At 43.7% G+C, this 27,803-nt stretch overlaps 1 protein-coding gene across 1 annotated transcript; it reads left to right on the top strand.

Annotated features, from left to right (window-relative positions):
- The first annotated feature begins 172 nt into the window (after positions 1 to 172).
- On the top strand, positions 173 to 26,237 carry klhdc3 (kelch domain containing 3). The gene is made up of 11 exons (XM_079168994.1): positions 173 to 261; positions 1,884 to 2,125; positions 3,460 to 3,639; positions 3,844 to 3,959; positions 4,047 to 4,118; positions 5,491 to 5,704; positions 6,223 to 6,309; positions 7,323 to 7,431; positions 19,154 to 19,227; positions 20,718 to 20,796; positions 22,840 to 26,237. The coding sequence occupies exons 2-11, from the start codon at positions 1,972 to 1,974 to the stop codon at positions 22,904 to 22,906; spliced, it is 1,152 nt and encodes a 383-aa protein (XP_079025120.1). The 5' UTR covers positions 173 to 261; positions 1,884 to 1,971; the 3' UTR covers positions 22,907 to 26,237.
- Positions 26,238 to 27,803: the final 1,566 nt, after the last annotated feature.

Here is a 27,803-nt window from a genome sequence, read left to right as displayed (position 1 = left end):
GATTAAAATGGTATAACATGAATACTGACCTAGTACTAAGAGTACTAGGTCAGTATTCCCCCCCCCCCCCCACACAAAGTTCTCATACAAGGTTCTGACAGAGTGATTCAGGATGTTGTGGAGACTGAAAACAGCCGACAGAGCGCGCTAGCGGACGCTTCTCGCTCCCCAACACGTCACGAGGGAGTCGGCAGTGGCTCCCAGTGGACAGCACTGCCTTTTTACTAAACACCAGTTAACCACAACCGACTCGACCTGAAGGTATCTAACTCACTTTCCACTGTTGATATTGTTGTCTGTTAGCCAACCAGTTCGTAACTTTGTCAAGGTTGGAAACAAACGCCGGTGCGGTAACTCTTGCAGGCCGTTTTTATTCAGTTCACGTTAGCTAACTAGCTAACAGCTAAACCAGGTAGCTACTACATGTTAGCATTAGCCCAGCTAGCAGCAGCTTTTCCTCCTGCACAGTTAGCGTTAGTCATCAAAGAGCTGGATACAGGAACGTTACTATCGTTACATGGTGGTTGTTAAAGTTGATGTTGTGAGACACGCGACCCAGGCCGTGGCTCACAGGTGTCTGTCGCTACTGTCTCACAGCTAACGTCAGCTAGCAAGTGTATGAGGCGTTAACTGGACTGTGGTAACCGTGTGAAAGCTCAATGTCACCGGGTCTAGATTAGCTTCATCAAACAACCATCTGTGCGTCCACAATGTACATGACCAACCCAGCCCTGTGCAGCAGTACACACTGATGTAGCTGTGTGTTAACTAAGTCTTACTGACTGCTAAGCTACTGTGGTCTAGTTGACAGTGCCATGGCTAGTCATATGATATCAACAGTATCCTGTTCAGGTGGTTCCCTCCCAAACATGCACTTCTTCTCAAAATCTAACGTTACGTGACAAAGAACTGCTGTTTAATGTAGGCAGGAAAAAACCCTCTGTGAACCGGGTTACTGCATTAAAGGTGCGGCAGTGTTGCCTTCACGTTGTAACTGTGTATGTGTTTTGAGAAGTCTCTTGAATTCTTGAGGGGAGTCTTGAGTTCACATGGCAGCTTTCACAGCATGCTTTCAAAGAATTACGACAAAACAATTACTCCACTAAAAACCTGCCTGTTTACAAGATCTCGCCTGCGTTGCTCCACATGTTATGTTGAACGGTCTTCTGGGGGTTTATTTATAAGAGCAATCAAAGGTTGGAGGTCAGCGAGTAAGTGAGTCATTGAGACGGAATAAGACTGTGTGTGTGTGTGTGTGTGTGTGTGTGTGTGTGTGTGGGGGGGGGGGGGACATAGAAGGAAACAGGTTCACTCGCCTCCTGCAAGACATGCAGGTAGTGAGTCAATATTTGCCTGTTAGTTTAAACAGTCACCTGCAGTAATGTTGAACTATAGACTGCCATTGAACTGCAGACGCATGCTTTCTGTTGGCGTCCTTTAGTTTTCATCAAATATTTTTGATTTGCATGACTGCCCAGATAGCCAAGTGACAGTTTCTAGAAACAAATCTTACTTTATAAAACTCTCAGTAACTTAATGGGACCTCACTAATATCAACAGATAACTGAAGCCATTTGAGTGTAATGATAGTGATACGGTATAGCCCGAAAGGGGTGTATATTATGTGATTCTATTTTTAAAACTTTTTTTTTAGTGCAGTGGGAGGTTACGAGGATGAGAGTGAGCAGAAAGAAAGAGGAGTGGTAGGTGTAGGTCTAATCACTTCTTAAAATACCCTCCCAGCTTAGATAATACAGGGGCTTGTGAGCCTGTCAGCAGAGCTGAGCAACCCAAGAGGACAAACGGTTGCCCTTTGTGTTCTCCTCAAGTTTCCCCGCTGTTCTCCTAAGCAGAGTGCCTCCTCTTGTCGTTGTGTGTCACAGGTTTCGACGGCGTTGGCTTGATGGGACCCAGGCGAGTGACAAAGTGATGGTCTAAGGACTCGCAGTCACGGAGGTGCTCGCGCGTGGAATGTTGCGCTGGTCGGTGCACCTAGAAGGAGGGCCGCGGAGAGTCAACCATGCTGCTGTGGCGGTGGGGCACAAAGTGTACTCCTTCGGGGGCTACTGCTCCGGGGAGGACTACGAGACACTCCGTCAGATTGATGTGCATGTCTTCAACACAGGTAGGTGGTGATGCATTGATTCAGGGGGGTTCCCAATGGTTGTGGGTATTTTGGAAAATCTGATTTATTGACAGTGAGTGCAAATATTGTGGGACGACATCAGTAAATGCAATTTGCAGGTCCCAAGAGCACTCTTGACTTGTTAATGTAAAGGTGTTCATCAGGACAACAGTTTACGTATTTTTGTAAACTGGTCTTATCTGCTTTTGGCTTCTGTTTGTATGCTCAGTAGGTGAAAAGGCATTTTCCTTTTATGCCCTACGTTCTAACTGTAATGACGCAGGAACACATTTGTCAATATTGTCAAATGATGAAGTAAGAATGAAAGTGTTGAACCTTCACCACTTTTAACGGTAACTCAGTACAGCTGGCATTGAGACTCTTAAGCTTTCCAGTGCGGTTTGTGACCGTTTCTGTGTTGGCTGTTTTTTCCGTTGCCGCCTCACAAACGCAGGTGTTTTCTTTAAATGTGCCGCTCTAACTTTTATAACACTGCTCCCTTTTCTTATTCGTAACCCATTTTATATACATGTTTCCCTCAGTGTGGTCAGCCACCTGCTTTAGGGTTTTACTACTTCCAAAAGTAGCTTGAGCCTACTTGCCAATGCTGTACCATAAAAAAATAAACTTGGATGAAGATGCCTCTGGCTGATTGAAATGGAAACGGCACCACCGTAGCCATTGTTCAGTATATTATCTCCTCTTTGAAGTCTATTTTACAGCGGAGCCGGCTGTCTGCTGAAGTCCTTTGATTTTTCTTTTCCCTCCTTTTTCTTTACTTGTCTATATTTGAAGATATTTTACTTTTCACCTTCCGTTTTGAGACTCTCAGAATAAGTAACGCGTTATCTGTCAAATGTGCCGTTTTGGATGTCATGCTGATGTTTCACACTACGTTACATCTTGTCATACTATACAGAAGGTTTAATGAACACTTGTATTTCAAACAGCTGTAGGAGCTTAGTCAAATATCAATGCTGACCTATATCTTAGCTTCAAAAGTAAATATCTAGCATATGTATCTCCCATATGATTCCCTAATTATTATTGCTGCTTTTTTACTTTTTAAAATCTCTTTTAAAAATGTATCTTGAACATGTCTATCTGAAATTGACTTTACTATTGTACTGCAGCATGTGATTAAAGTGTCATTTACGTCTTGATTTAATATTATAATTATATTTTCTTATAATTTCTTCTGGCAAAATGTTCCTGCACTTTAAGGTTGTCATATATAAAACATCCACAAACATAAAACATAATACAATTCAACAAATGACTTTCCAACTGTGCATTGAATGAATAAACCTTTCCTGGATTGTTTGGTACTTCAGTGTCTCTGCGCTGGATGAAGTTGCCTCCGGTGAGGCTCGGAGGAGGACACGAACGTGTCCGTGAAGTGCCATATATGCGTTACGGCCACACCGCTGTGCTGCTGGATGACGTTATCTACCTCTGGGGGGGTCGTAACGACACAGAGGGGGCCTGCAACGTGCTCTATGCCTTCGACGTCAGTAAGTGGACCTGCATCTAACTCGCACCGTTAAGCGATAGCTTGTGGCTGCGTTTGCCTTTTGAGGTGCACCTGTTCGATGCTAACGTCGTGATAGCATCAGGGAGAGAAAATGTTTTTTTTTTTTTTACACATGACTCAAGCGTTTTGTCAGTGAGATAAGAGGTTGGGTGCTAAGAGTTGATAAAGTGTTCCTGCTTCACAGACACCCACAGATGGTTCACGCCCAAGATTTCGGGGACTGTCCCGGGGGCGAGGGACGGCCACTCCTCCTGCGTCCTGGGGAAGGCAATGTATATATTTGGAGGATACGAGCAGCTGGTGAGTCTTCATCACTCACTTCACTGTTGGGACTCGCTCTCTGAACATCAAGACATAATTCAATTAATCTCCTCTGCTGTTTCTTAGGCCGACTGCTTCTCCAATGACATCCACAAGCTGGACACCGTCGCCATGGTTTGGTCATTAATTAATGCCAGAGTGAGTTAAAACCACCAGTTGTTAATTCTTCAAAAATCAAGATATGTTTTTGTTCTTCCTGTAAAGAGAATCTCGTGCGTTGAATATTCAAGCCCAAAGAAAGAGGAGCACAAAGCACTCGCTCCAAGAAACCCGATAGAATAGACTGGCAACGTACTCGGTTACATTCAAAGCACTGTTGGAAATCAACAAACCATCGGTCATTACGGGGGCTGGCAGCACTGCTACACAGGCACTCAGTGGTCAGATTGGCTGGATACAAAGGCACTGAAATGTAATGCAGCTCCCTGGTAGGTGGCCAAGTACAAAAAGCCTCACAGAGGATTATATACACTCCCCTTTTGGGAAATGCCATTTGTGTTTGTATGCAGTCGGTCTGGTCACGTGATGAACTCTTCTTCAGTATACGTTAGACGTAGACACCGGGGCCTAGTTTTAGTTCCTAACTGACAACATTTCGTCATCAAGGAGATTACAGTTTGGTGCTTACAGATTTAGTTGTGCATGTGACTGAATAATACTTTTGCATTCCTTTTGGTAAATGAAACAACCTCTTTTCTCAAAAAAAGAAAGTGGTCTCTTAAAACTAAATCACTTTATTTCACTCATTTCAAATGTTCAATACGTCTGGTATCCTCAATAGTCTTATTTTTCCTTGATCAGCACAGCCGTATTACAATTAGTGTTATTAAGCTGGCGGCCGTTTTTCGTTTTCAACATTATTTGTATAATCTTGTTTGTTTTCTGGTTTTCTTTCTCTCCCACTGCTCTGTTTGTAAAACCAGTTAAAGAGCCTCCTGCTGGCCTGCGTAGCATTTGTGGAAAACAATGGCAGCCCATTCTGGAAAGGCTTTACCGCGGCTACAGGCCAGCTAAATGCATAGGGAGTAGAGGCTTAGGCTGTTTCAAACCCTGGAAACAGATCGCGTTTCACTTTTGCCACTTTTATATTCATAGTTCTCTTGGAACCAGTGACTGTAACAACCACATAATTATTCTGAGATCAGTGTTTCCCACTAATCTACATACAATGTCTTTATTACTCTACATCATCTTTTTTTTTTTTTAAAGGCTGGTGGTTCCTGAAAAGTGTTTTTGTTTTCGAGTGGCTGTGTAGTTGTGTGACTTATTCCACTAGATGGCGCAGTTTACCTACAGCTGCTTGTTCACTGAGCCTCATCTTTGCCAGTGTGACAATAGAGCTTTACACCCAGGGTCATGATGATGAGCTTTGGAAGTCATCGGAGAGTTTTAAACTAAAACTAAGTTTATGAGGTCGGTCCTGAGCCGACTGCTTTATGGTCTGTCGCGCTACTGAAACTTGTTATGGAGTGTAAAAGTATAACCGTCACACATCATCTTCTCTTCACAGGGCACTCCGGCGCGCTGGAGGGACTTCCACTCGGCCACCATCATCGGGACAAAGATGTTTGTGTTTGGAGGGCGAGCAGACCGCTTCGGTCCCTTCCACTCCAACAACGAGATCTACTGCAACAAGATCAAAGTGTTCGATACGCAGACCAACTGCTGGCTGAGCACGCCTTCAACACAGCCATTGCCAGATGGACGCAGGAGCCATTCAGCCTGTAAGACACACACACACACACACACATTCTGTCCTCAAGAGATGACAACTGTGAGTCACAATAGCTCAACATTTCAGAATAAACTCTGGTTGTTGGGAAACATCTCATCCTTTTATCTTAGCGAGGCTGATGAACTGGCGCTTATCGTTAAACATATGGTTAGTGTAAATAGTCTGAAATATGTTTTCAAGAGGAAGAACTTACGGAATCAAATTTTTCTAATTTATTTTTGTGATGATTCATTTGTGTGTAAACTGCAATCATTTTCCAGTGTGACCTATCTCCGTTTCATTCTCAAGCATGATTAGTTTTTTCAGATTGTTTTTGTAGTGAGAATATAAACAGTATTCATAGTTCATTTTCATTTATTTAGGACAAGATTGCATGTTTTCCCCCACATTGATTAAACAAATCCCGCTAATTGACCTGATGCAAATGGTTCATTTCCTGTGCTGCAAATGTCTTGACCTGCGTGACACAAACCTGTCATTTTGTGTTGTTTTCCTTCCTGTGTTTAGTTTCCTATAATGGGGAGCTGTATATATTTGGTGGATACAACGCCCGTCTGGACCGGCACTTCAACGACCTCTGGAAATTCAATCCAGGTGATTCACCATTTTTATGTCCGACTGGGGAAAACGTGTCACGTTGCTGTTAATTGTGTCACTCCCGGTGGCGTTTCTCTGCTTCGTGGATAATAAATTTGTTTTGATCTAGCTGCAGTGATTACTGTTTACCTCTGTAGAGGAAATGTAGCGCCGGAGGTGCTATCTTGCGTTGACCCACTTCCCTCCTCCATCTGTAGAGACTCATGTAGACAATGCTCTCCTCCCTCATAGGCATCATCGTCAGTCCGATAGTGGCTGGCTGCTCCCTTTTCACTCTGCCGAATGAGAAACCCTATTTTTGCCAGAAACACATAGATTTAAAAACTGAATGAATCAGTTCCTGCCTGCAGATTGATTCTCAAGTTGTTTTCTGAAAGAGACCTTGAAAGAGCATTCTTGACACAGCTGTTGTCACACTGTCTGTGTGTGATCTATAGTGAAACTGGGTGATTTGCTGTAAACAATGTAAACCTGTGCTTTGCAGTCCACTAGATGGCAGCACCTCAATTATAGTCCTAATTATTCAACAAAGTCTGACTGGCCTGTTGCTATAGAGATGCAATGATGCTGTTGGCTGTGAGAGTGGGAGACTTATCACATTTCATCCTTATATGGAACAACGGGGAGAGCTCCAACATCGTCACTCGTATTGCACTCCTGCCGAGCAGAAGAGAGGATTAGCTTCTATTTCTGAAACGTAAAGTTTTCCGTTCAAGTGAATGTTAGGTTTTGTGTTGTTGCTTTATTCGCTCCTTTTCATCCCCTCACCCCTGGGCCTTGTGTTTGTGGTTAAATATAGCAGGAAGCAGGCAATAAAGGAAGCACTAGTAGGTTTTATGTAACTTTGACATGCTACGATGTCACCCACACCGCAACCCTCCCTTGAGCTATTTAAGGCAAGGCTGTAATTTAAAGTTACTGAGAGTCTTCCCTCTTGTCTTCTTTTTCCATCATTATGTCTAAATATTGTCATCTCAACTCTACTCTTGTGTTGTGTGTACACACTATAGAAGCCTTTTCCTGGACGAAGGTAGAGCCGAAGGGGAAAGGCCCATGTCCGCGGAGACGGCAGTGCTGTTGTATGGTTGGAGATCGAATCATCCTCTTTGGAGGAACCAGGTAAGGCTCAAAGTATTACTACTTGAACTGTCATTTTTATCTGTAAAGCTGACACACACACACACACACACTGACTAGTTTTGTATCTAAAGGGTTTAATATTTTCTCTGTTAGGTTATTTGGTCGTTATTCTAGTGGTAACATTTGTCTTTTTTATTCTTTATTAAATTATGTATTAGTTATTTAAAAAAATAGTTGTGTATTTTTTTTTTTTACTTAAGAATATGAATATATTTACATGTATCGGGAAAACAGTTACTTTAATGTGCCCTGTTGTTTTTTAAGACATTTTGCAAATATAACTCTTTATTTTACTCTCATATTCACCCTAATTACCCCCCCCCCCCCCCTCTCTCACACACATACTGCAGTATATTTTGATATGCAGATACACATGTAAAGACGTGTAGGGGGAAACAATTATAATTTGGATTAGCAATCATTGATCCCTCTGTTGGATTGTTCAGTGTTCAAATATATTCGTATTCTTTTGTGGTCGGTCTGTATCCATTTCCCAAAGAGTAGTGCTTACTAAGAGCTTAAGCTGACAACACAGGATAATAAAGCGCTGTGTGCCAGCTGAGCCATTGTTTTCTCATAAAGAGAGCTGTGCCTCTCAGCTGAATGATGAATGTAGCCGACACCGCTCGTTACGCGTCGTCTACTTTCAGCTTCTCAGTTGCACAAGTCTCGTGTAGAAAATGATCAGATATCAAGTTTGGATGCATGTCAACTTAAAGACAACCGATGGCGTTTGTTATCTAAAACGTGTGCTTAGTTGTTCGATTGAAGAACGTGTTTTGTCATTCGCTCCAGACCCCGTTGGTTTCCATTCATTCTAGAAGGACATGAAAGCCAACTTGCAAAAACATGAAACTTGCTTAAGTCAGGTTACCCATCACATTCATCATTGCCACTTGGTATCACAGTTAATAACAAAGTCTTTATTGCAAACTTTAGCTGGTTGTCGACGCATCCAGGTGCCTCTAGGAAGACATTTATCCTCATTAAAAACATTTTGTATGCTTTAGGAAAACATAACTGCTGGTTTGGAAGTTGAATTTATTTACAACTTTCAGTCTATTTCTTAAGTACCTCAAAACTAGTGTTGCAAAGCTGCAATAAATGACTGTGGGAGCAATACTAATGACTCAGCATTTCTATTAGCATCGAAGCTCCGGCTTTGGAATCTGCATCTTCTTCTGCGAACGCTGACTTGTTTGACTTCATACTTCTTCATACTTCATACTTCATACCTCTGGCCATGACGGTACTCTTTGCCAGATGTTTTGCATGGATTCACACTCTCACTGCGTCATAGAAAATGCCAGATTCTGAGAAATGATATAGACACTGGAGCCGGAATATATTAAACACCAAGCTACTAGTTTTTCAGCGGCAGGCTATTTTCAAAGGTGTGCAAAGATATTTCATCAAGGTGAAGTGGTTGTTCTGTTAAGAACTATCTCTGACGGATAAAACGAAAAGCTGAACAGTTTGCAATAAATAGAAGAAAAACTGCCTCGAGATGGGAATGTTACCAACACCTTTCTTTACAGGCACTTAAATTCTTACACTCTTGACTCTTCGTTGTTTGTCATCCTAATCTTTGTGAAGCACAAGCTCTCAATAAACAAGCACAACAAAAACTTTCCTCTCTTGTTCAATATGCCAAATGGAGGCTCTGGCGTCCTGCAGACGGCAGCCTGTGATGATTCCCTTGTTGGCCGTAAGACAGCAGTGATTGCCGGGGGTTCGTAGCTGGTAAGGTGCCACTGGGCTGGTGACGGGCTTGTGATAGGCCAGTAGCCAGTGGAGTAATGAGGTAGCTAACGGCATTAACATGGTCCAGAGTAGTCCGGGACCTGAGCTACTGTTATCAGGCAAGGCTGCGTTATCAGGCAAACCCTGCTGGGAGAACCTGATAGTGGGGATCGGGAGGCTGTGGATAAGAGTCCTCTCAGCCCCACTACGTCTACAGGCCCTCGAGTCCTAAAGGCCTCTGGCTGCTGCTGGGTTCGCTTTTTCTACCGCTCCATTGGCCGCCACATCATCGGGGAGCACACCGTAATACACAAGTGTAATCTTGATTCATCCGTTATGCAGCAGCAGTAGTGCAAAGCTGCCATTATTACTGCAGATCTATTTTTAAAGGCTACCTTTCGTATTAAAATTAGTAATTCAATTTTTTTTTTTTAACTAAATCTGCTGCTTGTAAATGGAAGCAATCAAAAGTCAGCAAAGTTATTGATATGAAACTATATTTAAAAAAAAAGTGTATACAAGAGCTTTAGAAGATGCCTGTTATTTACAGATTGTTATGAATTGTTTGGTTTCTCGCCAAGATTAGTCCAGGAGGGGTTTTAAGGAGTCATGATTTCCTGTTGTGAGCGGATGGTGTCTTTGGGGCCACAGGAATGATGGAGGGTGCTGGCTGAGCAGAGGAAGAAATCAAACACAGTATCTCCAACATCCTGTTTCAAAGGATCAGGGTTTTGTTTTTTTTAGGGGCCAATGCAACTTTGAAGCTGTTAACATATATTCATGAATGCACACAGAGTATCTTTATGAAGGTAGAACCTTGGTTTGTTTGTTTGTGTTACTTGTAAAGTAGGTTGCTCAGTTGTTCTAAGTCTGCCGAGATGTTTCCTGTTACTGTACAAATTGGAGCGTGATCCTCGCCGGCTCAAAGCAAGTCGGCCACACAGGTTCTCTTGACCAGCGGTGCACGTTTGTTGTTTACACGAGTGCAGCTAAGCCTCTTACACACAGGAACTCCCATAAGCACGTGCACACACAACCTAAGACACACAAACAGACTCCAAGCAGCTTCACAGCACACTCGTGCGTTTGCTTTCTTCTCTGTACCAAGACGTTAACATTCACTCACTTGGTGTTTCGATTTTCCGATTTGACTAAGCAAGTATTTTTTTCTAATACACGCCTCTAATTTAGTGTAAACAATACGTTAATAACCAGCCAATTGCTGTGTGTCCTGTGTTTATTTTTACATGACCTGACAACACGAGGGCGTCTGTCTCAGTGCCCCCATGAATTATTCGCTGGACACCTTGCTTGTGTTTTCTTGTGGGGCTTCTCGTTTCGGAAGGTCTGCCGAGGAAATTGTGTTCAAATTTATGGTCCACACTTTGTTTTCCTGGGCTAGTTGTCCTTTCGTATTGATCCAAAACAGAACCCCTCTGTTGATACTTTTTTTTTTTTCCAGTTTATGATATTTATTTTACCTGCAGGAATTTGTTCAGGCATAATTTATTACTTTAGTGAAGGACACTAAAGCTATTAAGTCCGAGAGCCCTCTGCTTTCAAAGAGGGGGTACACTTTGGACTGGACATAACACTGAGGTGTGTTAACACAACATCAACGACGTGATATAGACTCTAATGAATAAAAAGAGACTGAGTGCAACCTTCCAGTGTTTAGTATTACAAGATGCTTTGATTTAGATTGAATGTGCCTTCGTGATGTTTACATTGGATTTCTCTTTTTTTTTTGGCACCGTTAAATTCGATAAAGTGCATTTTATTCTTTGTTCAGTAAGTATGTTTTTCAGTACACACTTGCGCGAGTTCGCGTATGTGAATGACGGACTGGGCATTAGTCTATTGAGTGCCACTTACGTCAGTGTAAACAGGCCTGCTGAGCTGCAGAAAGGCGCGAAATTCTGCCCCATCTCTGATTTATGACCTTAGGGAGCATTCTTTCTCACAGAGTGCAATTTGATACACCCCCCAGCGCCTCTGCTACACTCATTTACTGAGACCTGCTCACTGCCCCGCGAAGGACACCCCCATGCATGACTAACTCCACCTGCACTGACCTTCACCTACGCACACGGGCAAAGAGCAGCGCACTCTGCTAAACCCTGCGCGCGTCTGCTTTCCCCCCCAAACCTCCTGAGGAATTGAACGCTGCTAGAATTGAGTTGCCACAGAGATTATGGATCTCCTGCTGAGAGTATGTTGTCATTGTTGGCATTCGTCACACTCCGTGTATAATTGCTTACGACAAGCCCAGGTCGGGCTATATCTGGATGCATTTTAAGCTCGGGAACAGGGCATCCTATGAGGGGCAGGATATGAACAAGGACATGACAGATTGGCATGCTGGGAGCAGACGGCTTGGAATCTGCGAAGGGGAATCTGGCGCTGGCCCTTGAACTACTTGGACATAGCCACGTGTATTCATTCCATTATGTTTTTCTGATATATTTTTCACCGTGACAGGTCTTCATGACTCTCTGACGGCCGTAATGATGACTGATTTAAATCACCTCTTTGTGTTCCGTTGCTGCTCTGTGATTGAAGGATTTGGTAAATGTTTGGTAAACGTTTGGTAAATGTTGAAATATCCCAGTGGTTTGCAGAATTGAGATTTTGTGCCCTTTTTAGCCCTTCAGCACCTTTTTATGTGGACTGCTGATAATGAGAGTTCTTCAAAGGGGTTTTAATTGCCTTTCACTGTGAGTAGCAGAGACCAGTGGCTGTCAGTTTAGGCCTAACAATGCCAAAGTGGCCTTGTTCTATGAATAAGTGTCTTTGATGTCATCACTGTGCTTAAGCAGGCCCAGATTAGGTCTGTGATAGGGTTGGCCAATTGGATGAATACATGAGTACGTTGCCGGTTGGTATTTTCTTTTTTTTTTCTGGCATATTTAACCCGATAAATGACTGGTTTATTTCGACCAAACCAGAGTTGGTTATTTCTGTGAGTAGCAGAGACCAGTGGCTGTCAGTTTAGGCCTAACAATGCCAAAGTGGCCTTGTTCTATGAATAAGTGTCTTTGATGTCATCACTGTGCTTAAGCAGGCCCAGATTAGGTCTGTGATAGGGTTGGCCAATTGGATGAATACATGAGTACGTTGCCGGTTGGTATTTTCTTTTTTTTTTCTGGCATATTTAACCCGATAAATGACTGGTTTATTTCGACCAAACCAGAGTTGGTTATTTCTGGAAATACTAACCAAGAAATTTTGGTTCTACTTTGTTTCTGTTGGGTTTTAATGAAATGTGTTTTTATGAAGCAGTTATAGTGCCGCACACACACACCTGCGTGAATATATCAGCAATTAGCAGCTGTTGGGCTGACGGTAGCTGGTACCCTCGTCTCTGAGGTTTATCCAATGACACAAGAAACCAAGTCATCATCTGCACTCATACAAGCTCAGACACAGGATGAGGTTTTTGGGAATAGAAGTAAGACATGAATGTTCGGTCGGACCAGTTTTAAACATGCTAATGTGCGACAACTATTGGAAAGGAAAGCATTGGTAGCAAATGTGGACATGTTTACGTCACCACCTACAGGCAAAGAAAGCACTAGCATCGGCAAAGAGCTTCTTTTGATGTCTCACTGTTTTCTTAATGGAACACATTTCGGCCAACCAGAGGCCTGCAAACCCAATTTTGAGATTGCTTGCTCTGCGTCTCCACAGTTGATGTGACAGGTGATGATATTGACTGGCCCTAGTTTCAGGTGCTTTTCATCAATAACGCTTGACGTCCCTATATCTTTTCAATTCAGGCACCGCTGCGCTCCACATCTAAAATGACTGTTTTCCCCCAATGTGTGTTTTTCGGCATCTTTCCAAAACGAGACACTATGGTAGGATTTTTACAGCCCTAAAGCATCACAATGCCCTGTGATTCACTATCCCTGGATCACAATTTCAGTCAACTTGTATGTCACCGCTGAGATTTCCTACTTCCGGTGTAGTGTGCCATTTGTGTGTGTTTTGTATCTCTTGTCTGGATGCGTTCACGTGACTTAATGACTCACGGCTCCTCTCGTGGCGCTGACGTCAGACTGGTGCACACACAAACGCACACGGTTGCTTTGCTCTGCCAGCCTGAACGCGTGTGTTCCATTTGGCAGCATGCACACACACACACAAATATGCACAGTCGCTTGGCAAATTTAGTGAAGATGGAAAGCATGCTGACGCCATTCCTAACTTTAGATGCTTCAGTTATTGGGCCTCGTTTTGAATCATTACCTGTTAAATATAGGTGGAAGACGCTAAAATTAGGGTTTTCTTAGAAGCAATGTAAGATTCAAACAGGTTTTATCTGTCAGTGGTCCTCTGTTGACTTTTCAGGTGGGGAGACTGTGTGGCTCTGAGCAAGAGTGAGACTACATAGCAGGTAATCTCACTGGTAGCCAAAACATCCCACCCCAAAACATCTTGTTTAATCCACCCGAATGTCACCGTGATATTTAATCTGTGTGGAATTCAACTGGTCGTTTCCAAACAGCACGCCGTTGAGCCGTAGAGCTTCAGCAGAGTCCAGTGAGTTAGTTTAGCAGATCAGGAAGGTCATGAGCCTGGTGCCTCGATATCACCTACAGGGGCATTTTGCACCTTATCAATGACTGAAAGGTCTGCTGTTATGATAGTCCAGCCGGTTAAAGTGTGGCTTGTTATCATTGTTGAACCTGACGGTTCAAATGTTAGACTAAACACAACATTGGACCGAGGCAGAACTAATTCTGAAGCACTTTATTTTTCTTCCCCCGGCATTGCACAAATAATCCCGCCTTTCTGTTTTGATTTCCAGTCATTCTTGAATACAAAATGTCATTATGGCTGCTGGTTCTGCACCCTATAGTGTCTTCAGGTCTGCCACGGTGGAGCATGGCTCCATGGAAACCCGCCTATCAACACACCATAGATTATGATGCCACACACACGTGTTGTTGTTGGCCTTCAGTGTCAAAGGGTAGGCTGCAGAAGTTTCCTTTATTAATTGTCTGTGCACGTGTGTGTGTGTGTGCACGCGCTTCGTGTGCCCGAGATAAAACCTGTCAAACAGTGGAGGTGACCCCAGCAGGATACGGGGCATCCCGCACGTGTCTGGACAGGACCTCGGGGCAGCACAGCAACACTGTGATTTACTCTTCAAAGACAAGCTCACGATAGTATTTCAGCTGCATCTTAACCCTCTTCAACCCACTAACAGGCTGTATACATTAAGATGTCACAGGTTGAGTGTTGCACAGCAGCTCAAATAAACAGCCCGCATAGGCGACGCTTTGTGATGCTGTTGTCCACATCAATTCACATGTCTAAATAGTGGTAGTTTACCTCTGGATTTACTACTGTCATCACAAACCCTCTGGTCCCCTCTGTGGAACAATGCCACGCTGTGGAGATAAAAGTTTTAAAAAAATTGACACGCAAAGCAGACCCAGTAGTAGGATATTTGTTCACAGTTGGCAAATCGTGTTTAAACAACCTTTTCTTGGCAGAGAAATAGACTTTTCTGAAACACTAGAAGGCTTTTGTTGGTGACAGAGAATGATCCAACCAACACGACAGGAAACACTTGTAGCAATAAAAGAGCAGGATATGAGGAGATATCACTTACCCTGCTAAAGTTCACTCATGAGCTGCTCTGACAAAATAGAATCAAATTCCTTTATTAGTACAACACAATGAAATAGCAATCCTGGCGCTGCATTCACACATATCAAACAGTTAAAAAAATAGAGCAGAATAAAGATATATTACAAAAGAAAATGTTTGCTGTTACTTAAAAACAGTAAGATAGTTGAGATATTGCACTTTTGGATATCGCACATTTGCTGACTTGTATTGGCTCTAAACACATAATATATAAAGTAATGAATAAATAGTATGTTTTATTGAGTGTCTCCTATTATCTGGCTGACCTTGATGCTACTCTTCAGCTGCAGGTGAAGATTCGGGCTCGACAGGAAGCAACTTATTTTCCAAAATGAATCTGCCAGCTATAGAGGAACACTTGACAACCCCTTTAGGCTCCCCCCCCCCGTACATTAACCAGCTGTGTTCAAGGTCCTGAGACACTATTTAATGCACTCGTCCTCATTTCTACAGGCCTGATAAAAGGGACTACATTTGTGTCTGCTTGAGATTTACAGGAGCAGTTTCTCCTCTCCAATACCACCGCCAAGTCCAACAGCATTTTGTCCACAGGGGCTGCAATTTGAGATGCATTCTTTGCTGGCGGCTTGGCATCTCCTTTGTCTAATCTGAAGCCAGGCGTCTCTCTCTCTCTGGGAGCCAGAGGTAGTTTGTGTCTCACCCTCTGCATGGGGCTTATGTCTGGGCAACTACAGGTCTTAATCCACTGTCCAGCCACTGCCCAGGAGGGGGCACAGATAGCTCGGTAAGACGAGGTGACACAGTCGAGATTAGGGCGAAAGAAATCTATCGATTTGGTGATAACCAGGTCTATTGGTCTGACGTGAGTTCAGTAAACGTCCACCATCGGATCCTGTAGGCGTTGTCATTTAGAAACAGAGGGCAAAATAATTCATGCTACAAATAATTGTGATTAGGAGCAGTAAATCCCTTAATAGTTTGTAATAGTTGCTTGGCTCTGTGTCATTATGCGTGCAGCTAGAGTGTTTTCCTCCGACAGCATTCAAGACCACTAGAACAGTCTTGTCACAATCTTATATTTAAATTATGTTTTAAATAATGTTGCCCACTAATGTCTACGTTTTTGTTGTTGGCCGGACTATCGCTGCTGTTTCCCCCGTTGCTTTCACTCGATAGCAAAGTTTCACTGAAATATTTAGATTTTGTGTCTGGCCGTCCTGATAAGGTGCCCTGCAGGAAGTTGTAGTGCGCGATGAGTTTCCTGTGAGCTGGATGGTTCTGAAGGACCAAAGTTCAATAGGAAGTGGAGAAAGGAAAAGGATGCAGATCATATCACTCCAAGAATGAGGATATGGTCAATGAAGCCACTGAAAACATGCCAACGACGGGACGGCTTCCAGATAGCTTGTTTACATCTGTGTTTGTGTTGCTGAGGGAGTTTTCTCCAAAGCTCACTCGTTTTCTTGTCACTTAATTTGCACTGTTGCTGTCTGTGGAAGTCCTTTTTACAGAATTTGGAGGCCATTAAATTCCTGGACACTTTCCGGTTTTCACAGTTTCCAGGCTCTTCGTCGTCCCCTCATTAGTTCTAGGATTGTATCTCTTTCTTCTTCTTCAGGTTTCAGACCTAGCTTTGGATATAATGAGGAAGGCAGTGCATTGCTAGAGAGGACTGGCAATTGGGTGATTAGACGCCCTCATTGAGTGTTGTTTGAAATAGCAAACCGGTGTTTTTTTTAGCGGGGGAGCGGCATCACTCAGGCCTCATTTAGACTGGGAACCACCGGGGGAGGAGCGCTTTCACACATAGCGATACTTTGCTGATCGAGTAACAAAGTGACCCATCAAACACCAGGAGGCCGCATAAAGTCCCACACTGTGACTTTCCCGCTTCCAACTGCTGCCAAGTCCATCGGACACCTCTTAGCACCCCTGCTCTTCCTCTCCTCTACGATCCCCTTCAGGCTCTTCCTCTTTTGTGGCGACCAATAAAGCATTACCATTCCCTAATGTTCTGCTAAATTTCACACCCAGGCCGACGTTATCCATGAGAGAGAGAGAGAGAGAGAGGAGAGAGAGAGAGAGGAGGAGAGAGAGAGAGAGAGAGAGAGAGAGAGAGAGAGAGAGAGAGAGAGAGAGAGAGAGAGAGAGAGAGAGAGAGAGAGAGAGAGAGAGAGAGAGAGAGAGAGAGAGAGAGAGAGAGAGAGAGAGAGAGAGAGAGAGAGAGAGAGAGAGAGAGAGAGAGAGAGAGAGAGAGAGAGCGAGCGCGAGCCTTGTACCGGGGGACGCAATCTTCATCTTTCATGTGGCTCTCTGTAAAAGTGCTCTTATCTGCACCCTTTCACGCGTCAGCATCCGAGCCTCGTACCCTCTCTCCATGTGAGCCTGCACAGTAGTCGCCGGCTACTGCAGTGTGCTCTTTAGATAGAGACGCTACTTTTCGTTACCTCCGTTATGGAGACGGATTGCTCCAAAGCGACCAATAAACATATTATGCAGTGTTTTTTTACGAGCATAGGTAGCAGAATAATCATTACGAGGTCAAGATATAAAACCAAATTCATACAAGATAATACAAATTTGTGACCACGGTCCAATGCCACCATGAAAGTCTCTGACCATTGTCCCCGCAGTTTATATAAGATGTTTTTCTGTGCTTGTTTTATTTATTGTATTCTTTATTTAAGTTTGATACATTTGTGGCATTTGTAGCAATCTCTCAATTCCAGCAGTCGTCGTATAGCTGCAGCTGTTTGTAACTAAGTCACTATTAGTGTTCGTTCTTTTGATTTGATTGAAAACTACCTTTTAATCGCCCCAGTGATGTTGAAGTCGGTACTGAACAGGTCCAGAAGTAGACGGTCTAATTTATAACGGGTGAAATTTGGGTGGTTGAGGCTATTCTGATAAAGGCCCATGCTGCGAGCCCCCGGTGGATCACCTCCTGGGGGGGGCAGGGGGGCGTAATGACTTCCCCAGCTGTTCCCCTGGGACGACTGCGCTCGTGCTCCGCACCTCTCCTGGCTGCTTTAAGCCACTACAGTGTTTGTTTAGGGAAGATTAGCAACGTAAAACCCTTACAACATCCTGAACACGCAGCGAAGGGAGACGCAACGGAGAGGGCAGCGGGAAAGAGGAGTAGAGATTGATGGGCGGAGGAGAGACGACAGATTTTCTGTTCAGCGAGACACTGGTGTGGGTCGAGAATGCAAGTGAAAGAGAGAAAGAGACTGAAGGAAAAAGGGAGGTATAATACATGCAATCCAAAGCAATTTTCAAACGAGTGGTTTCTGCTCCAACAGCACTGTAATGGTGTCCTATGGTCTTTGTTTGGACACATGCCAGTCACTGGCCGGGCCATGCGTAGCAGAAAGCATCTTTCAAAGCTGTTCTTAAGGACCAAACCTGGCAACCAAATCCCTCAGTTATTCTCCATGATAGATATTTATAGAGTCTAAACTGCTTGCTGAATGCACCTGTCTGGCTGAAGCTGTCCTCTGGGTAGTGTAAATTGTGAAGTGCTTTTTCTATCCACTAATCTGAGCAGGTCTCTTGGTGCGCTGTGGATACAAAGCAATGATGTGCGTCTCCTACATTTACAGGAATATACTTCCCGCCTGTGGGAATAAATCTTCCTTAAGACGTTAGTTGAACTCCCACAGGCTGTTACTTTGCGTTGTGCTTTTCTACGGTATCCTTCCAAGTTGCCATGTTATGCATTTTAATTGATTGATGCGAAAGCGGTGACTGAAGAGAGTTGTAAAGCCACTCGGCTTTCTTAGCCGTGGTGCACCAGGTGTGTCACAGGTGTGTGTGTGTGTGTGTGTGTGTGTGTGTGTGTTTAGCCGTGGCAGGAAACAGATGTGCAGTGATATCAACGGCTGCACAGGTCTGGGAGACTATCAGCATGGGCCAGCCTGCCGTCTCACTGCAGAGAGACACTTCCTGTGGGCTTAAATCATGCCAGCCCATGATAAAAAAAAGAAAAAAAAAGAGCAGAGCACTGTGTTAACAGCACTGGGATTAATCTGTGGCTCCCTGATTATGACCCCTAGTGATAAAAGAAAGATGGGAAGAGGGTGGATGACAAGCTACATAACTGGGGGTCTGTTGGTAAGTAATTGTTGGGAATTCTAGGAATGACTTGAGGGAAGAAACAGTAAAGTTGGCCCCTTCAACAGTTGAGAAGCAAGTACAACCTTGGCAATTTGTGGGGCTCGTGCTCGTGATAACAGACAGGAAGTTTAAGGAGTTATTGTTGTCCTCCTGGATAGGTTTGAAGCTTTGACCACTTGCAAGTTTTTAAAAAAACAACCTTTTTTCATTCTCTTTACAGCCCCTGTCCAGAGCAAGGAATGGGTGACGAATTTAACCTCATGGATCATTCAGACCTGTATATCTTAGACTTCAGTAAGTATTCTTGGTATTATCCATGTCTCACTTGTTGGCTTAAGAAGGCGTGTATTATTCCAGATGCTGATATTTAGTTAGATTCACAAATACCCACACGACCCCAGGTTGCCATTGTAAATACGTAAGTCTTTTCAGCAGAGATGCACCGATCGAAACCATCCGGTTTACAACTGATCGGCCGATCTGTTTCTGCTTTTTTGCCGGTCACATTGATAGTTCTATGTCGGCACAACCACACACACTTTGTCACAACTGCAAGTCTGACATAAGGCGTCGAGGAACGACCTTAAAACGTTTGGAACAACTTTGTTTAATCTTGTCGTTCAGTCCCCATGCTGCTGAGTCTCCCCCGAGCACAGTCCTGCTTCTAACAGAGCTAACAGTCACTGGAGGTTGTTATGATGCTTTCAAGCTCCATTCAGTAGAAATAGATTTAGCAAAGGTACATTACAGCACTATCTAAATGTGTTCAAATGTAATTTTGTAAAATGTAGTTTTTGGCGAGAAACTTGAATACATAGTTGTTTGAAGGAGATGATTTCACAGCAATGTAAGATAGATTAGATAGAAAATGATGACCTGTTTAACGTCTTAACACCAGCTCTTAGCAGCTTACGATACATCATTAAAACTACTAATGCCAAGATGTTATTTAATCAAAGCAAATATTTACATAAAAATATGTTTTCCTTAATCATTTGAATTGTGTGTTTTCTACTAATATAGCAATAGAGATGATAACAAAGTAAAAAGATAACATTTTAGATATTTTTTCACAGTTTACACTGACTTTAGGACGGTTGAAATTATTTTACAGGATGGTGATTTAAAAAATAAATAAAAAGTCTTGCTATCAAATGTAGTTCTTGGAAATAAAATCTGAATTGGCACGTCAGACTTTAAAAAATCTGAAATCAACCAATACATTTCCAATCGGTGCATCTCTAATTTTCTGCCACCTTTTTTAAATAATGTTAAAAAAAGCTACCCCGCGGTCTCCTCAATACATTTTTATAGAACCAATACCTTCCTTCCACCACTGCTTCATCTCTCACCTGGCCTAGTATGCCTGGCCTTGGCCCCGCTTCGTGCTATCACACGGGATACTTCCGTCTCTTGCGCTACCAAATATGGCCATTTCCTCCCTGCACTGGGGTAGCCTGCAATGCTGTCAGGTCCCAGCGTGCGTAGGTGGGTTTACACAGGGACACAGAGACCCGTATGGGACTGGCAGTACTCGGCGGCATCCCCTGTGGCACACACTTCTACGTGCCAGTCGCGTGTGCCTGCCCACTGTTTATCACTGGACATATGGTGGAGCAGCCATGACGGTGACCATAATTGAGCGGACGTTTGTAATAAGATGATTTGTGCACTAAGAGTGATTTCACACTGTCCTCATGAACACTGTTGTTTGTTTCAGCTGCTTTTCTGGGCTTTGGGGGAGAAACAAGCCTGTGACTCATTACACTCTCTCTTCCTTTCAGGCCCTAATTTGAAGACGTTATGCAAAATGGCTGTTATTCAATTCAGTCTGGAGCAGTCAGGACTGCCACATGATATCAGGTCAGACCAGCATCCCCTTCTCAAACATTAGCGCTGTTCGGTCGTAGCATCGGCATATTGTTGTTCATGCTGTCTGTCATTGTTGCCGCCACTCTGTCCCTCTCAATAATGAGGCTGTTTTTCAAAGAGGCAAATTACGGCTCATTATCCTTCATTTAACCAGTGGTACGTTTTACTCAGGCTTTTGTCTGACTTTACTTCAAATCCCTACATTTAACATGTTTATGTAATTGCATCATCCTACGACTAATAGCACTAATAACCCCCCAAATATATAGAACCAAATTTATATGCTTCAACGATGCACTGCGGTCCAGAATAGTCATTCATAAATGTCGTCATAAATGAACTTTATGCAACAAATTACCAATATTTCTTGAAATATTATGACTTTATTCTCATTCAATTACGAATGTATTATCGTGATATTACAGCTACAAAAAAGTTTCTACTACTTCTACTTTCTAAAAAAGAAAAAACAATTGTTTCTGTCCAAAAAACGGGACAAGGCTCTGAGATATGACTTAAAAAGAATGTTTCTTTGTTTCTTCTCCAAAGAGAATACATACACGTACAGCCACAGAAGAGCTTGATTTCTATGAATCCAGTAAAATCCTGAATAAATAAAAGCAAAAGAACAGCCTTCTCTGTGGCAAGCAGGTATGAAATGAACGAATCGCACCTTTTTGAGATTTGTAAAGATCCAGTTTTGTAGGTGCAGCATAACTATAAGGAAAACATTGCTGCCTAAAGAAACAGTGCAATCCTTTAATAATGGATCATTTTAACCTCTCACTGAAAAGCTTGCAAATCATTTTAACACTCGCAAGAGAGACTCAAAAGTTTGAGAGTTGTGACGATGTAATCACAGGGTAGGGAACTTGTATTAACTGTGTTACAGCTAGCTTTTAAATAAAGGCAAAATACAAAGTGTGTTTTCAGCAATAACTGTCTGCCAACCTCCTTTATTTTCTCCACTAATATGGAACATAATGGAGGATAATATTCACCCATTTCAAGCATATAACCAAATAACCTCAATGAAGCCTCACTAGGCAGCTACATCTGAAGCGGAGAAGTTGCACCAATGTGATATTTTTTTATTGTATTTTTTTTAACACATGGACCCCCTGGAACTTGATACTAATTACTCCTCTTAGCGTCTCATTTTTCTCGCCCCGTCACTGCCACCTTGCACACTCCCCACTTTGCAGTTGTGTTTCTAACCCGGAGTGGCTTTTTTTTTACGGTGGGGGGGGGGGGGGCACAGGACTTTGGTTAACTCCCGTTGCCCCTCGCTGGCATCTCCGGCTCCCAATGCCAACCTCCCCTCTTAAACACACACGCGCACCACAAAAAAACGAACAAAGCGATTGAGAGGGAGTGAGTGTGAAACCAGAGCCAGTGATAACAATCTGGAGCTCAACCTCTGACCTGTCAGCAGGTCAGCACTAGACCCTGTTGTCAGGCCCTGCTCCTGGTTCTCGTGTTACAGCGGGGCCTTCCCTCATCCTCGTCCACATCGTAGCCCTTCAATCCTACGGGGGGGGGGAGAAGAGAAAATGTCACACAGTTGCTTGATTGACTGTCATTCTTGTAGATTTTTAGCATCTTGGCTATTTCAAACCATAAAAAGCATCAGGATAGTGAAGTAAAGACGTCAGCTTTCACACTTTTGACTGCGATCTCTCGATCTGAATAATTATAGCCTGTATTTATGCAGGATCATTTGGTAACCGTGGTAACATACGTGCGCTATAGCACAAGTGCGAGACTTTCCCCTGATCCATCAGAGAGTGAAAAGGACTGAAATCAAAGTCCGACCTCATCTATCTGAGCGGTTCCCCAATACAACATAAAACACACACTAACCATCCTAACAGTTCAAAGTCCCTGTTCTTTGTTTCCACAGTCTGGACTAATAATTGCGAACACAAACCAGACCTAATAGGCAACAATGTATTGTGTTTTTCTTTGTTCTGGACCTAATATCTGAAGGTAACCTAAGATTCTTGCCTCTGATTCTTTGTTGTTCGCTCTAAGGTGGGAACTGGCAGCCATGACCACCAACAGCAACATCAGCAGGCCCATCTTCTCCTCCCACGGCTGACGCCGCTGAATGTGAAGCAGAACCAGGACGGCTCGCTCTGTTTCAGGACACCGAGCTTTTATCTTTCTAATCAGCTGAGCTCCGACGGACTGTGTTTTTTTTTTTGTAGAGTTTGGAACCTGTACGGGCTTTTTTTTTCCACGTTCGCTTCAAGTGAATACTCGTTGCCGACCAAAATATCCCGCGCGCGACTTCCTCGGACGCTGTGAGCGCTCTCACGCGCCTACGGATATTAACGCCCGAGACGCTGGTTACGTGTGACAGAAACTGTTAACACCCGTTCACCTTTTTGTCTTCTTTCTAGCTTCTCTAGAAATCCAATCAGCCTATGATAATCATAGACTTCTAATCATACGCACAGGAAGAGACGAGGACTTCAGCCAAAGGTCTTGAGAAGTGAACTCTTTGTTGAGGATGTCGTCCCGATCTCAACCTAAGAGACAAATGTGAACCCTTTGTTCAAGCTACGAAGAGACTAAGATAATCACGAGTTTGTGTGTCTTGCAGCTCCGGCGTGGTCATGAAACTAGCACGGCCATTTGCAGAAAAAAGTAATGTGGAGAGGAACGTGGCTAACTTATTACTTTGGGTGTTAAATGCAAAGGAGAGTGAGTATTGGGGGGTATGTAGTGTTACGCTTGTGAAAGGTTCCGTTTGACTGACTTTCAATGCTCACCTTTTACCCGACTTCATCACAACCTCCTGCTCTCAAGCGTCTCAAAGGTGATTTGCAGAGCGACTGAAGCGAGCCGTTTGTCCGCCTTGTAAAACAATCAAGTCCATCTACCTCCCTCAATAGCGTGTGTCATTGAGTCTTTGATAAGACTTTCACCACACATTAGACATCCCCCCTCCCACCCCAGGAAAAAAAAAGAAGCCTTTTTTCGTCCGTATTTGCGGTCGTCTGTCGTATTCTTCCAGGGAATGTTGTAGCGTCGCCGGAAGAGTGCGACTCGCCTGCCCCTTTACCCTGCCGTTTTGTTGTTTTTCAGTGCCAAACGTAGAGGGGAATCATGATGCAGATATATACTGTGTATGTGTGTGAGCACGTGGTCCCGTCTACACATCACCCTGCCCCCCCCCCCCCCCCCCCCCCCCCCCCGCTCCAGAGATGGTCACTAATATGCACCATTTAGTTGTTCCACTTACAGACAATCCTGCAGCGATCGGACTCTCCTCGTGACCCGCTCCTTCGCGGTGCGGTGAAAATAACAGGAAAGTGTGCACGTGTTTGTGTGTGTGTGTGTGTGTGTTTGTGTTTGAGTGCGAGCAAAGCTAAACCTGAGCAGATGTTATAAAGGGCTGTTATTAGAATACACACTCGCCACACAGCTGGAAAAGTGACTTGGGAGAGCTCAAATTGGGGATGTTTATTCAGGGTGTGTGTTTTTATTCTAAGCTCACATTTTAGAACAAAACGTTGGAAACACAGTAGTGGTGGAGGAGGTGGTCTTTAAAAAAAAAAAAAAGCTTTTACCTCCACCCACTTCAGTTAAATGATAAGCTTGGTGATATTCTATAGTTTTGAGGAAATCAACAAATCCCATAAACAGACCTACAATGTCTCAACATTTCATTCATTTCCCTAAAACAAATTACAGTAAATACAGCATTTTGTTGAGGACGTATTTTCAGTCGAGTTACAGCAGCAGGACGGTGTATTTAGGATCGACTCAAAGCAAACTAAAGTGTTCGTTATGAAGAAACGTGTCTCCCGGTCCAATGCTGTGGCTCATTCATGTGTTTTTGGTCGTTTTAGGGCGACAGTTAAAGTGTGTGGAGTCAGGCTTTGAAAACACAGACAATACTTGTTTGATCAATTGCTGCTTTTGGTCTTTTTAAGGGATTTTGAAAATTACAGAGTATTACCAAACGTATCCTTTGAATGTTATAAATAATAATAAGTAATAGGGCATGACATTGAAATGAATGACTTGGTGAGGATGAATACACAGGCAAAGGAGTTTTATTCGTACTGCCTATTTGTTTTGATGTGAATAGGAACTGTGTTACCACCCACTTGTGAGCTGCATCAATGCTTTTCAGTCCTGGCCTCTGGGACCGCGTTTTCTGTCCTGGCCGGATACTCAGAATTGAATCTGTATCAGTCTCTGATTAGCTGGCTAGGACTGAAACCTCGCAGGGCTCCGGGTCCCAAACATCAGGACTGGATAACACTGACCAACATGGTAAATGTTTACAAATCTGTGTGTTTCATGTGTAGCAGTGTAAACAATCTTAAACGCAGGTCGAAGTCACCAAATAACTGCACTAAAGCCAAACCGTGGCATGACAGGCCTTACAGGGAGGAGCCATGCTGATGCTGCTTTTTGCCTACGTAAAGTTCCCGAGTTTGAGACGTTCGTCTGCCCGAAAACAAGTCTGCATTTTGTTTCTAGACCGGCGGTGCCAATGCGACCCATGCCCTGTGGACGTATCGCACACCTTGATACCCCTCAGTACCCCGGTCCGCTAATGCAGTGAAACCACAGGAGAGCTAATCGTGTGTTCACGAAAATACAATAAATAGCGGTGAACATTGTGAACAAATCAAGCTCGTTAATCGGCAAAAGAATAGTTTCTTTTTTTTTTCTTCTAATGTGTGGTGTGCAAGTCATTTTTATTTGGTCCTTGTTGCGTGTGAAGATTATGGGTGATGGTGTTTACAGTCAAGAGCTTTTCAGGAATGTGACGAAGTAAATATCAAGTATGATGACTGGACAATGATACAATACCTGCACAACAAATCTCCTCAGTGATGGTCACTCGAGTCAGGCTGTTAATGACGAGGTGATTTAGCCTTGGATATATTGCCATTGCGTTTTAAATTGCAGTGATTTTTAAACTGCCAGTTTCTCCTTATTTCTCATTTGACTCTTTGTGAGGAGGCTTCAGCAAACAGTAACTCGGCAGGGTGACAGTATTTGCCAACCTAGAAACCCCCCCCACCCCCCCCCCTGCTTCTGTCAACGGAAGGGCATCATTAAATTAGAGCGCACACTCATAAAGTTATTGTGTGAGCAGTGATTATTTGGCCAGCAGACAGAAGTGTGTGACCAAACTGATTTCATGCGGAGAAGTGTGTTCTATATTTAGGGCTCATAGTATCTGGTTGTAATAATTCATAAACAACAAAGAATGCTTGGAGAAAAAAAAATAGAGAACAAAGTATTGAGTGTATTTGGATTCGTTTTACAACTGCAGGCTCCCTACGCTTAGTGTTTTTATTTTATATTTGACACCGTTTTCAGAGGAGACTGTCAAGGTTGGTCAGGACTTCCTGTGCAATATGCTTTATTACTGTATCAATAATAAATCTGAGACAATTTGACTTGTTCAACGTGTGTATCCATTTATTTTAAATGTGTTCATTCAGTGGAAGACCAAAATGAATGTGTGCTAACCAAGCCAGATGTGCTCTGATGTCCTACTCTTTATCTCTGGGTTTCGGCCTCCTCTCCGAGCTACTGTATGTGGCTCTTAATAGTCAGCAGGTCTTTGAACCCTGCAGTTCCCCAGATTCTGCTTCCTGCTGAGATCCAGAGAGCTGGATCTGCCCCAGCCGGCCTGTCTGATAGCCCTCATCGTCTACTTCAGTGGGTACTCTGAAGCCGTGGTGCCACTGGCTGTCAGACTACCTAATGGTACGTGTGCGGCTGCTTTTTGGGGGGTGGGGGTCCCCCCATCATTAGAAAGTGTCTCACCCTGAACCCCCGGCTCCAATCTTGGCCTCTGCTGCCAGCGGCAGCCTGGCAGTTTGTTCCCGTCTGTCACCAGCCCCGTGCTATAAAGCCAGCGTTATCTGCGGTGTTAAGTGCAGGCCACAGACGGAGGGTCAGCTTAAAGTGAGGCAGCAGAGACACCCTGTCCCGCCTGGCCCCGCCGCACACAGGAAGCCGGGCTGCGCCGGGTCCCCCTTGTCTGGCCCCGGAGCCCTGGCTCGGCCAGCGACGCAGGCGCTAATGCAAGGAGACCCTCGGCCAAATGACTCTAATTTCCCCTCAGGACTCGGACGATCCCACTGGCCCTTGAGAATCAGACTGAGGATTTGTTCTGAGTGATTTGTTTTGTCTTGTCGTCCCCCCCCCCCCCCCCCCCCCCCCCCCCCCCCCCTCATCCCTGTGCAATGCCCTCACTCAAGTTCTAGTTCTCTGCCTCCAACGTTGTCGCGGCCACCAAATTGGGGATTTGAGAAAAGCGGCATTAACGGAGCACAAGCCCTCAGAGGATCGAAGCTGTGGCTGGGGAACGTAAACTGATGGAAGAGAAAGCAACAAGTCGTCATTTCTCAACTCTGAGAATTTGCTTCTGTAGTTTTCATGAAAATCTCCTGCAGGATGAGTTGCATCCTTCTGTAAAATGCAGTGTGCCTTGCTCATGCTTTGTGCGGCCCTTAATCTACTCATCTGCTAGAAAACTAATTTTGTGTGAGCCTCTCAGTGCGTCACGCTTGCAGACCTGTAGCTTAATTCCCTTCCAACAGGGGTTTAATTGAGTGACTAACACACACGCAGTTAAAGCCCTGTGAAGACAGACTGCCATAGCTGACGGCCTCGCAAATCTGTTGAGAAATTAAACAATGATGCATCGGGCTGGTTTTCTGCTGAGATTTGAATGATGACAATGCAGTTTAAAATAATGTGTTTAACTTCAAACTGCATCATGAAAAATAAGTCAGTGGTTATATTCGTATACACACACACACACACACATGTATATATGTACTATACGTATATGTATGTATAATCCTTTATGATATATTTTAGAGTAAAAGTGTAGGTAAGGATTAGTTTATGGCCTTGTAAACCATACCATGTTTCACATGTCTGAGTTATTAACAGACTTCTCTGAACTTCTCGCACTGTTTCATTTATACATTATACAATATATTATGTAA

The sequence above is a fragment of the Pholis gunnellus genome (genome assembly GCF_910591455.1).
Source record: "Pholis gunnellus genome assembly, chromosome: 11".
NCBI lineage: Eukaryota > Metazoa > Chordata > Actinopteri > Perciformes > Pholidae > Pholis > Pholis gunnellus.
This window is presented reverse-complemented; position numbering and strand designations above follow the sequence as displayed.

Excerpts from the sequence above, each read along its gene's own strand:
- klhdc3 (XM_079168994.1), top strand. The coding sequence starts at position 1,972 with ATGTTGCGCTGGTCGGTGCACCTAGAAGGAGGGCCGCGGAGAGTCAAC. Across the intron at positions 4,119-5,490 it reads GGTCATTAATTAATGCCAGA|GGCACTCCGGCGCGCTGGAG; the intron begins GTGAGTTAAAAC and ends TTCTCTTCACAG. Across the intron at positions 5,705-6,222 it reads ACGCAGGAGCCATTCAGCCT|TTTCCTATAATGGGGAGCTG; the intron begins GTAAGACACACA and ends TCCTGTGTTTAG.